This window comes from Chrysochloris asiatica, unplaced genomic scaffold (assembly GCF_000296735.1).
Source record: "Chrysochloris asiatica unplaced genomic scaffold, ChrAsi1.0 scaffold00272, whole genome shotgun sequence".
NCBI classification, from domain to species: domain Eukaryota; kingdom Metazoa; phylum Chordata; class Mammalia; order Afrosoricida; family Chrysochloridae; genus Chrysochloris; species Chrysochloris asiatica.
In genome coordinates this window covers 2,893,177-2,906,117 of record NW_006408790.1, presented here as the reverse complement: position 1 = coordinate 2,906,117, position 12,941 = coordinate 2,893,177, and the positions used below count along the sequence as shown (strand labels likewise).

Below are 12,941 nucleotides of genomic sequence, written 5' to 3'. Positions count from 1 at the left end.
CCCACAGGGTTTCCTAGGCTGTCATCTATTGTGTCACTATATACTCATATATACTCTTATAGATCATCCACTCACAACGCCCCCTGGTGTAACAGAGGAGAACTGCCCCACAGGGTTTCCTAGGCTGTCATCTATTGTGTCACTGTATACTCATATATACTCTTATACATCATCCACTCACAGTGCTCCCTTGTGTGAAAATTTACAGTCTGTTATGGATTGAATTATATCTTCCAAAAATATGTGTTGTAAATCCTAATCTCTGTGCTTGTGTGTGGCGCTGTGAATTAATGTGCTGAACTGCAAGGTCGGTGGTTCAAGCTTACCAGCTGCTCCTCAAAACCCTATACAGGGTCACTATGCATTGGATCCAACTCAGCAGCACTTAACAACAACAAAACAACCATAGCTGTGGTTATAATTCCTTTGGAAATGGGCTTTTTTGTTTTTTGATGTCATCCCACATTTTTTCTGGTTCAGGTATTGTGTCCAGTTTGTTCTTGAGGTGGGTGGTCTCTAAATCAGGGTGGAGATGTTCAAGTTCATATTTTGGCTCTCGTAGACATCTTTTCATTTTCTTCAGCTTCGGCCTGAATTTGCATTTGAGAAATTGATGGTCTGTTCCACAGTCTGCCCCTGGCCTTTTTTTGGCTGATGATATGGAGCTTTTCCGCTATCTCATCCCTCAGATGTAGTCAACTTGACTTCTGTGTATTCTATCTGGTGAGGTCCATGTGTGTAGTTGTCTTTTATGTTGTTGAAAACAGGTATTTGCAATGAAGAAGTCATTGGTCTTGCAAAATTCTGTCATGTGATCTTCAGCATCGTTTCTGTCGTCAAGGCCATATTTTCTCACCATGGATCCTGCCTCTGTTTCTAACATTTGCATTCCATTGACCAGTAATCATCAGTACATCTGATTGCATGTTAAGTTGGTAGAATTCTTTAATAGTGGTATTAATTGGTGTTCTGTGTAGATGTATGGGTGTTATACTATCACAGACAGCATTGTATTCAAGATAGGTCTTGAGATGTTCTTTTTGATGATGAATGCCATGCCATTCCTCTTCAACTTGTCACTCCAGCATAGTAGACCATGAGGTTGTCAGATTCAGAAACGTCAGCACCAGTCCATTTCAGGTCACTAATGCCCAGGATATCCATGCATGTATTTCATTGTTGACAACTTCTTTTGTCCTTAATTCATGCTCCATACATTTCATGTTAGGAGTCCTGGTGTGGCGCTGTGGGCTAATGCGCCAGACTGCAAACTTGTTTGATCTGCAAGGTTGGTGGTTCAAGCTCACCAGCTGCTCCTTGGAAACCCTACAGGGTTGCTATGGGTCGCAATTGACTTGACGGCACTTAACAACAACAACAAACATTTCATAGATTTCATGTTAGGAGCCTGGTTCTGACTATTAGTGGATGTTTGCAGCTGTCTCTCCTCATTTAGAATTATTTCCCACCAGCAAATGAAGGTCCTGAAAGTTTTCATCAAATCACTTCAGCACAGTCTAGTCTGCTTTGACGAGTCAGCTCTTCCTCAGACATATTTTGAGGGCCTTCCAGCCTGAGGGCTTCATCTCCAGGCACCATATCTGAAACTTGGCTGTTATTTCTTTTCCAGGACTATGTCTGTCAGGGTCCTGCTTCTAGTTTATAAGGTTTTCAGTGGCTAAGCATTCAGCAGTGATCTGCCTCCCCTTTTTCCTCGTCTGTCTTCGTCTGGAAGCTCCGCTGACACCTGTCCACCGTTGGTGACCCTGCTGGTACTTGGGACACCGGTGGCCTAGCTTCCAGCCTCCCAGCAACACACAAACCCCCACAGTAGGACAGACAGACAGATGAGTGTTGGAGCAATAAACTGCTTTTCCCTAACTCACTGTCTGGCAGGCTAACCAGTGCAGCCAACGAACCCTGGTGGTATGGTGGTCAAGTGCTCAGCTCCTCAAGGAAAGGTCGGCTGTTCTGATCCACCAGCCTCCCTGAGGGAGAAAAGTGAAGACACTAGCATGTGGTGGGACAGTGGACTCATGCACACGGCAGCTGGGAGGGGACACAGGACGGTCTTCGCTTCATTCTGTCGCTCTTGGGGTCACCATGAGTCAGAGCCAATCAGTGGCAGCTCACAACAACGACAACACAGATGAAGGACCACCCTTTTAGTCTTGGTGGCACCTTACTCTCGCTTTCCTTTCAACCGGACGTAGAATGGGTCCAAACCCAGCCAGCTCACTGCCACAGCACCGTGTTGGATAGGTGGAACTGCTCCGTAGGATCTCTGAGATGGTCGATCTTTATGGGAGCAGAGAGCCTCATGGTTCTCCCTGTGAGCGGCTGGTGGGCTCGAACCGCTGACTTTGTGGTTAGCAGCCCAGTGCTTCACCACTGTCCAGGAGTCCTAGAGTGGATCCAGAGGAGACTAACACTAACACGTACAAACGTATCTATTTTGACCTATTTTAATGTTCTCCTTAGTCACCTGAAGCCGTGGTCATCGTGCCCATATACAGACGGTGGCGTCTGTGGCTAGGAGCACATGTTTACTCAGACGCTCAGCAGAGCCTTCACCACATGCTGCTGCCTCCGCTCCGGTCTGAGAAGGCGGCTCTGACCTCGTGGGGCATAATGTACGAAGTCATAAATGAGGCAGTTACCGGCTGCACGGGGCTTATCCTGCCTTCCTGCAGCCTTGAAATGTTACATGTTTATTACTAGTAACAGATGCTGGGTCCCCTTTTGAAATCTCTTGGAGGAGGAGGGGCTGGGGGGAGGGGGTGTGGAGTTTGCAGTTGTTACTGCAGAGCCAACCCCATGCTGAGTCTCCCACTTTTCTCTTGTAGGTGATGTGCCTTCAGGATTTTTTCGGTGACGATGACATTTTTATTGCCTGTGGACCAGAGAAGTTCCGTTATCAGGATGACTTCTTGCTAGATGAAAGTGGTAAGAAAACACACACAGAACCAAAATCCAAACCAGGCGAAATTCGAGGCCACTTTGCAAAATGAGCTGAGGAGTCGGGGGCCAGGATGATGTCAGCTCTGAAGTTGCCAAATCAGTTTCAGATCCCCAACCAACATGTCTTTTCCATATCTCGGATTTCTTTGATTTTTTTCCCCCTCATTTTATCTTAAATATAGAAAACAGCTGAAAGGGTCATTGGAAAGGTGAAACTGTTTAGAAGAGTCAGTGTAGGTACCTCTGACCTGCTGAATTCATGCGTCCTGGAAAACCCGGGTGCAGATTTCTCCATTTTCCCCTCAAAATAGACATTGAGGGGCTTTGTGGATCACACAGTGATTGAGGATGGCACTAGGGGAGCTTCCTGGTGCCCCCTTTACTTCAGAACTGTGAAGCTGACTGTGTCTGCTCAGGACTTCATTCAGGGTTTGCATGTTGCTAAGTGGCACTGTGGGTTAATGCATCAGACTGCAAAGCCGTTTGAACTGCAAGGTTGGAGGTTCAAGCTTACCAGCTGCTCCTCGGAAACCCTATACAGGGTCACTATGGGTCGGAATCGACTCGACGGTACTTAACAACAACAACAGCAAGAAGCATCAGGCAGGCTTCAGAAAGGAGGAGGGCAGTGAACCGAACACACTGCTCTGTCTTTGGTCTGGAGGCAGGAAGTATCTTAGCTAAAGAGTTTGGAAGCTTGCGTCTTGTCTTGGAGAATCAAGTTTGTGGTATTGCAAATGAGTTCAGTCTTGTCTTTTATTTATGAGGGTCTTCAACACATAAGTGGAAAATTCCGCCATCTTTTACTTCCATTTCTCACTAACTGTTTGCAGCCGCTTGGTTTCTGTTGTGTGTTGAGAACACACAAAACGCGCTCTTTCTCCGTGCGTCCTTCAGTGACACTGATGATGTCCTTTAAGTTCGGCAGTCCTACTCAGCCGACTTATCCGACTTGTTCCGCCCCCATGAGTGTAAATCTCCTGCCCCCTGAGCTTCCTCTCGGAGCTTTTGAGTGATGTCCTCAATTCAACCCCACCCGGAGAGTTATTCCAAGACTATAATGCTCAAGGCAAATCAGTTTCCCTGTTTAGTGTCGCTAACCGTGGTTTGGTTTTAAGCTGACTTTGGGGAAATTGTTGATGTATGGTTTAAAGATGAACTCGGGGCAAAGTCTCAGAGTTCATTCAACCTCCACGGCTCCAGGAAGTCTGGAGTCCGTGAGAACCGGGAGTTCTGTCACACATTTCCCCCCTTTCAATCAGGATTTTGTTTTCTAGGATCTTTGATCAAAGTGTTCAGTAATGGTATCTGGGCAGCACCAGCTCTGTGACCCTGACAGAGGAAGCAGTTCTTCATAGAGGCCTTATCTCAGAGTCCCCAGGGTGTCACAGGAAAGATCCCTGCACAGTGCTACTTCGTCTTTACACAGGCAAATGGCACCAACCTTTCAGTGAGTGGGCCAGCACTTAACCACCGCATCACCTGGGCTTCTGTCCATGCGCATACATCCCACTGCCGGTGAGTGGATTCTGACTCTTAGTGACCGTGCAGGACTGAGGAGAACTGCCCCAAGCCCGCGGCTGTCCACTGCTTGTCCTACAGCACCACTAGGCTCCTGTGTACCTGTGAACATGGTGATCATTGTTGTTGGCTTTGTCGATGTGCATGTGGTGTGGCGCTGAGGGATAATGTGCCGCATTGCAGGGTCGATGTGCACTGCAGGTCGGCAGTTTAGGCTCACAGATCACTCCTCGGAAGCCCTACACAGGATTGCTATGGGTCGGAACCGACTTGAGGGCATTTAACAATAAACAACAGTTATCATTTAAAAGAGACTTGGTGGGAATAGTGAGAGAGACAAGAACATTCTGGTATCTGGTCCAAGTTTGTGTAGCTGAGGGGGGTTGAGGACTCAGACTGACGCTTTCTAGCTGGAGCTGGCTAAGCGGAGGAGTGTTCTCCGTGCCTTGCTCTCGGAGCTGTCCATCTTTATCTCCAGTACAAGCGGCCCTTCAGGGCAGAGGTTCATGTAAACATATCAAACTATCTCAGCCCTCCGAAGAGTAGGACAGCTCGGCCATCGTGTAGAACCAGCGGACGTTATAAGTTCAGACAGAAGAGCTGACCGCACAGTTCTGAGAAAAATAAACTGTCTAGACTTTCAATTTCAAGAAAAGAGATGCGTGTGATGTGCTGGCCACGGGGACCAGACGTCTTCTGAAATGAAAGTTACATTTGTTGCTTTGATACCGGGCATGGTCTGTCAACCCCAGACAGGCACACAGCTCAGTTTCAAAGCAACACCGAGGTGGCTGTGGATTCCCAAACCCTCCAGGGTCTGTTCCGAGTCCAGGTGGCTTGCTGTACACTTTTTCCACTGTACGCGCCCACTGGGCCCACGCAGCTGGCCACTTCCGTGTCCACCAGTCTCCCCTCTCAGCCTAGGGTGCTGCAGCGAATCCGTGTTTACTTGAGACAGGTGAGCAGATAGAGTTTCTGAGAAACACAACTAAAATGTACCAGAAAATACGTTGTGATTTCCTCTTGGAATTTTTTCCTGCCCCAAAGAGGGCACATGCGCTAGAAAAACCACCACCTGAGGTCAGAGGGCATCATTACACAAGGACCGCATTCAAAAGGTCCGGAAAGGCAGTGGAAAGGAAACAGGAAACACTGGAGGAAGTGGGATGAGCTATGTTCCCTCAAGAGGACGCAGTCACTGCGATGAAAGAACATGTGTGTGGATTGTTGAATGGAAAACTCATGGTCCGCTCTGTAGGCCGTCACCCAATTCACAATAAAATGCTAAAAAACAAAAAGAAAGTCTGAAGACATGTGCACACATGTGCACTTGGGCATGCACTGCTTAGACCCCTGTTGGTAGGAACCTTATGTCCTTTGTCCTCTCCGTAATGAAGATGCCCTAACCATTACTGTCATCCCTTTTCATTTAAATATAGTGTGTTTTTGGTAAATGTAGACATAGCGAAACAGATTTCGGCGTGACAGTTTCTGCTTATAATGCTGAGTGACAACATTCCTGTTGGACTTGTTCCACCCCCAGTTCACCAGACCACCGCAATGAAGCACACGCCATGATAAAGCCAATCACATGGATCCTTGGGGCTTCCAATGCGTAGAAAGTTATGTTTACACTAGAGAGCCAGCCATTGAAGGAGGCCTGGTGGCGCAGTGGGTTAAATTATGTTTACACCAGACAGCAGCCATTGAAGGAGGCCTGGTAGCGCAGTGGGTTAAACTTTGGGCAAATAACCGGAAGGTTGCCAGCCACAATGCAGGAGAAAGATAAGGCTGTATGCTCCTGTAAAGACCGATAGTGTCAAAAGCTCTATGGAAAAGTAATCCTCTGACCCAGAGGGCCTCAGGACTCCTGATACAAGATCAGTGATTCAAACCCAGCAACTGCTCCTCGGAAACCCTGCACAGGCTTGTTAGGAGTTGGAACCAACTCTATGGTGGTGGGTTTGGTTTGGTTTGGGGTCGTCTGTGAAGAGTGTCGTGGAATGAAGAACCAGTTGAAAATATAGTGAGAGTGGGCAGTATAGGACAGAGACAAGACGTGAACACACGCTGCTGGAAAACTATTGTCACAGACTTGCTTGACGCCGGCTGACCACCCACCGGCGTTTTGTAAGAGAGCACACAGTGTCTGTGAGGTGTGTCTGTCATGTAGCCTCTCCGACCTGTCTGTCCAACTTCTCAGCCACACCTGATAACTGCTGACCATTTGGTCTCATGCGGATAGCTCTGAAGAGCCCGGTTCTCTAGGGTGCCCGTCTTTACTTGTTGAGCAGACACCCTAATCATTTCTTGGTGTGACATGCATTCCTTAGTAACAACCACCCCCCCGCATCCTAACAGACAAGGTATAGCTCGGAAGGCCGGGGAGGAGGGGGTTAGGAAAGGAGTCAAAATTGAGATCTCATGCCCTTGAATTGACCTGAAGACAAAGTTCACGCGTTGACAACTGCAATTTTCTGGTTTCTTGTACAGCGTGTTCTAAGTGCTAATGCATTAAGATCAGAATCTTTAAAAAAACGTTGTGAGCATGATTTAGCCTGCTTTGTCTGTACTTGGGGGAGAACACTGGAAGTACCATGGCCTGCCAGACAAACAGACATATCTGTGCTGGAAGAAGTACAACCAGAATGCCCCTAAAAGCCATGATGGCCAGACTTTATCTCACACTTTGGACAGTACCCGGAGAATGACGTCGTGCTTGGTAAAATGGAGGGTCACCGACACAGAGGAAGACCCCCAACGAGATGGAGTGACCCAGTGGCAGCAGCAGTGGGCTCAAACCTGACAACAGTTGTGAGGCTGGCTCAGGATTGGGCAGGGTTTCATTCTGTTGTGCAGATACGATCACTGAGTCGGAACTGACTTGAGGGCCCTTAACAACCCCACCAACGTCTGTACTTGTTATCTGGTGTTTGCACATTGATGCTTCACTGGATTTATTCCATGTAAAAGGAGTGTGTGGAGGAGGGGGATTGCAGGGAAGGGATCCTGGTGGTGCTGTGAGTTAAGCATTGGGCTGCTAACCAAAAAGGTCGATGGTTCAAACCCACCAGCCGCTCCTTGGAAGAAAGATGAGGCTGTGAGCGCCTGTAAAGATTTTTGTTCTCAGAAGCCCCACAAACATTGCTCCAAGTTGGAATCCACTAGATGGAGGTGGGTTTGGTTTTACTTGGGGGGAGGGGTCACAGACATGTCGGAATTAACCTTTTCACCTTGTGATTTCATAGCATCAAAGGAAGAGATTTCATTTTATCTTTCAAAATTCACCCATGTCTCTGTGTTAAAGCACCCTTGTGGTACAGTGGTGAAGCGCTGAAAGGGGGTGGTTCAGACCCCTCAGATGTTCTGCAGGAGAGAGATGAGGCAGTGTACCCCTATAAAGACCTCAGCTTGGTTACCCCACGGGACCATTCTCCTGTGTCCTGTAGCGTCCCTGTGAGCTTGCATGGACTCCGTAGCAGTGAGGATGCTCTGGAAACCATCTGGAAGCTCACCCTAGGGAGAGACTTCACCAGTAAAAAACAAACAAGGAGGCTTAGAAAAGCCCACGGAGCTTTCTGGATTTCTAGGTAACAGAAAATTGATTCCATGGAAAAATGGAATTGAACAAGAGCAACCTGTTTCCAGGTATTGTGTGAAGCCCCCCGTGTACTCATAGTTCAGGGGTCAGAACAGCATCAGGAACTTGCAAGGGGCATCGGGCCACCTTTAAATTTCACAAAATGCCACCCTCCTGTTCCTGGCTCGGAATGTCACAATTTTAGCAATGTCATGGGTGTGTTCGGCACGGCGGATGCTGAATATATATAGAGAGAGGCAGACAGCGGGGCCCACGGAACCTCTCCCCGAATGACTTGCTGTCTAATTTAGAGCAATGCAACATGGCCAGGTAGAATGCCAGACTGGAGAAGGGCCGCATGCTCTTGCTTCTGCATGGACAGTAGGCGGACACTTGGGTGATTTGCTGCTGTTAGGAAGCAACAGGATTTCGTGGGCGAGTGTCTCTGTTGTTGTTGTTGTTAAGTACAGTCAAGTCCGTCTCTACCCATACTGACCCTGCATACGGTTTCCAAGGAGTGGCTGGTGAATTTGAACCACCGACCTTGCAGTCCAGTGCTTATCCTGCAGCACCATACCAGGCTGTCTGTGTCTGTGGTAGACCCCATCTGTCTGCTCCGTTCCCCAACACCAGCCCCATGTCCCCAAATTGGTCCGTCCTCTGTCCCCTCACAGGCTTGTGGCTCATCCTACTCATGGGCCCCACTGCCTCTCAACTTCTTTCTATCTTTCTTACTTTATTTATTTATTTTAAAATGGATATTAACATTTTTTATTGGAGTACTCTAATGTCAGACATTACTTTGAAGACACTCGACTGTCGCTTTACTAAAACAATGAGTTTTCATGTGCAGAGTTTCTTACAGTTCTGTTCCTTTATGTGATGGCATCCGCCAGTTTCCCTGACCCAGACAGATCCTGGACACAGCATTCTTCCAGGGCCTGCTTCTGGAAGGGGCCTTTCGTCCTCTTCACTGTGGTGTTGGGGGCCCAGGATCCACTTGGTGAACGTTTGTAGAAATACCCTGTCTTTGTTATCTAGTGCTGCCCTAACAGAAATACTCGAATCGGCTGCTTTAATGGACAGAACTTCAGTCCAGTTCTAAAGGCTAAAAGTCCAAATCCAGGTGTCGGCATGTGGATTTCTTCCTGTGGGGAGTTCTAGATGTTCCCTGATTCTGTGACTTGTACAGGACCCGAACATGGTGCCTGCCGTCCACCCTATGTATGCATATCCCTGTGTCTAATATGAGTCAGAACTGACTCGATGGCACTCAACAAAAACAACAATCTGGTCTTTGTCGAACTCAGAATGGATTCGATTTAGAACCCACCCTGCTGGGGTGCCACTCAATGAACATTGCAAAGAAAGCCATCTTCCCAAGTACGATTCCAGCCACAGATAGAGGGGCTGAGGTGCCACTGCCCAGCATGTTGTTGCTGGGTGTCGTCTAGTGGTCCTCTGTGTGGAAGGGACTTCTTTCCAGCTTACTCTTGAATTCTCATGACAGTGTTCTGCTGCTCTCGGTTAGGGACCCACGGGTTTGATTCCTGCCCGTGGCTGAAACCTGGCTACCCTGGATGACCCTGCAGGGGTTTAAAATTCAGGCATACTTCAATAAAGTGAATATTGTAATACAGTGAGTCCATGCATTTGTTGGTTCCCCAGTGTCTACATGCACGGTAGCCAATGGGCTGTGAAATGCATTCTGAGGAGGTTTGAGATATTGTGAGAATGATCCCAACAGGACACAGAGTGATCCAGCGGGACACAGAGTGAACACATGCTGTTGGAAGATGGCTTGATGCAGGGTGGTCCAGAACTTTCGTTTTGTGAAAACTCAGTAGTACAGCGCACAGTGAATCGGAGCGCAATTAGATGGCCTCTCCCTGTACCTGTTAGTGGTGTCACTTCCTGTGTCACGCTGTGAGCCTCCACAGAGCATCAGGCTGAGAGACAAGTGGGTGGGGGTCACATGTTTGGGGGGACACAGTCCCTCATCCTGGCCACTTTTTGGGACACACTCTGGGATGAGATGAGGCAGGAGGTGAGTCTGAAGACTCCATTAAGCCCAGAATCTTGCTTGCTTTCCCCAAGTTGGGGTGACAGGAAAGTAGGGTTCAGACATGAAGATTAGATGCAGTATTGGAGTGGGGTCTGTGTCCCCTTGCCACATGTCCCCAGGTCTCTGGTCAGCTCCCTCTCCATCGGGGCTTATGATGACCTCAAATGAGAAAACCAACATCAAAGCACATTCAGAATTGTGGTCTTCGTTATTTGGTGGGTGACATTTGTGGGTGACTCTTATGTTGTGGTTGTTAGGTGTCGTTGAGTCAGTTCGGACTCACAGTGACCCTGTGTCCAGCAGACTGGAATGCTGCCCGGTCCATGCCCTCCTCACCATCATTGTTGGACTTGAGCTCACTGATGCTGCCACTGGGTCAGTCTTTCTCGTTGAGGGTCTTCCTCTTTTTCGCTGACCCTCCACTTTACCAAGCATGACATCCTTCTCCAGGGACTGGTCCCTTCTGATAACATGCTCATAGCATGTGCATTCTGGCTATGCTTTCCCCAAGATGGATTTGTACGTTCTTCTGGCGGTCCATTGTATATTCAGTGTCCTTCCCCAGCACCATCGTTCAAGGCCTCGTCCTCAAGTCTTCCTTATTCATTGTCCAGCTGTTACATGTGTATGAAGTCTTTGAAATGCCATGGTTTGGGTCAGTAGCACCTGAGTCCACACAGTGACATGTTTTGCCCTGTGGTTGATCTTGAAAGCTGATTTCTCTTAGGGGGGTTTCCTTGCTCCCCAGGATGTTTCTCCCTTGCTGTTGTCTCCCAGCGTCTCCCTGGTAGACTCAGGTGGTCCTTTGGGGGAGAATTTAAAGTAGCTCTGCGCCAACTCGCTGCCTGAGAATCATGAAAATGTTATTTCAACAACGCCCTCAGTTGCAGGCAGCACCCTTCTCTGCCACATATCCATAGCTGGAAGGTAGGTGCTCAAACGCTGCGCCATCATTTCCGAGCAGATAAGGAGCGCTGGTAGTGCAATGGTGTCATGCTTGGCTGGTGTCTGAGGCTGGGATCTCTAGAGAAGCAAATCCAGTGCAATATGTCTATGTAAACAGAAGTTTAGATAAAGGACATGCTGCCACAGTTGTCGAGGTCGGGGAGTCCCACATCCAGGTCAGATGAACCAAGATTGGCAGGTCAGCAGGCAGGCAGGCAGGGAAGCTGCTGACAGCTCCCCGGATGGGCAGGTAATGAAGCAGGCTCAAGCCCACAGAACCAGAGGTTGGAGAACACACCAGATGCAAGATCAGACCCAATGGAAAGCAAGCAAGCTTTGCCTGAGGGTCCAGTGTATTGGAAGCAGGCCACACCCCCAGGAATCTTCCTTTCATTTGATTGGCTGCTCTGAGCAGAACTCATCAGCGTCATTTGCATTGCTTTAGATCTCCCCTGGGGATAACTCCATCTCAGCTGCCCAGCCCCTGAGGGTCCCGGCCCAGTCATGTTGACACACAACCTTAACTATTGCAGCTGTTCCAACCTGCCAGCCGCTCTGTTGGAGAAAGGCCTAGCTCTGTTTCCATAATTTCCTGGAGCAACCAAGGAAGCTGGAGAATCATTAACAGGAGGAGGAAACAATGCATGGAGACAGCCTCCATGAACAGCTGCTTCCTTGGCCATGAGACCAGAAGAACTGTGTGGTACCTGGCCACCTTTACTGAACATTTAGGTGAAAGAGTCTCTAGGAGAATCCTGATCAAAAGCGGGAAATGCAGAGCAGAATTTCAAATTCTCACGGACTCCAGGCTTTCTGGAGCCATGAAAGCTGGATGAATCCATGAAACTATTGCCCTAAAATCAAATCAGCAATACCCTCTGAAGTCTTCTGAAAACCACACAACAATTTAACTTCAGTAATAAAGACTGGAGCTCTGGTAGCATAGTGGTTCCGAATTGGGCTGCGAACCGGAGGGACAGCAGTTTGAAACTACCAGCTGTTCCACGGGAGAAAGATGAGGCTTTCTGTTCCCATAAAGATTTACAGCCTCGGAAACCCTGTACAGGGTCGCTATGAGTCAGAACTGACTCCACGGCACATAACAACAACAACTATAAAGACTGTCTGCTTTGAGCACTGTGCTCTTTAGAACTTTATGGACCAGGGTGTGTCACTGTAGGGGCGACTAACCACAAGGGTCAACACTTAAAATCCACTAGCCGCTTCTTCAAAATCCTATACTGGGTCACAATGAGGTGGATCCGGCTTGACAGCACTTAACATCTGGGACCTAATTGGCAACAGCAACTTGAAATATTAGACAGAAACTTCTTGGGGGGAGTTATGTTCATGGGGGAGACACAGAAAAGGAGACTGGTACACAACATGAAGAATGGCATCAGTGTCAGGGATTGTACATGGAGAAATGGTTGAATTGGTGTATATTTTGATGAATCTGTTTTCAACAGCTATGAATGAACCTATAGAGGACAACTCTGCTCTTTACGTGGAGTTTACGTGAGTTAGAATGGACTCAACAGCACTCAGCAACATCTGTGGAGGACAATGACCAGCTCCCCTCATCTCTCAGGGGAGCCCCCGTTAAGGCAAGGGCAAGATCCTCCCTTCTTTTGCGATGATGGGATTCACAGTGCACTTCTTTCCATACTGTGGAACCCCTTTCTCTTCAGACAGTTAACGCCTTTTAGTCCCTTGAAGTAGACAAGAAGATATAAGCTTATGATTGTTCACACCTGTTGTTTGCAAGTAGATTCGGACAGAGTAGAACTGCCCCACAGGGTTTCCTAGGCTGTCATCTATTGTGTCACTATATACTCGTATATACTCTTATAGATCATCCACTCACAG

The 12,941-nt window shown here is 48.1% G+C and overlaps 1 protein-coding gene across 4 annotated transcripts in view; it reads left to right on the top strand.

Moving 5' to 3' along the window:
- Positions 1–12,941, top strand: part of DCLK1 (doublecortin-like kinase 1) — a 314,483-nt gene that overhangs the window by 141,344 nt on the left and 160,198 nt on the right. For all 4 annotated transcript variants that reach the window (XM_006874369.1, XM_006874370.1, XM_006874371.1 and 1 more), the window contains exon 3: positions 2,847–2,946. In XM_006874369.1, coding sequence (XP_006874431.1) covers positions 2,847–2,946 — 100 coding nt within the window. The remainder of the gene's footprint in view (positions 1–2,846; positions 2,947–12,941) is intronic.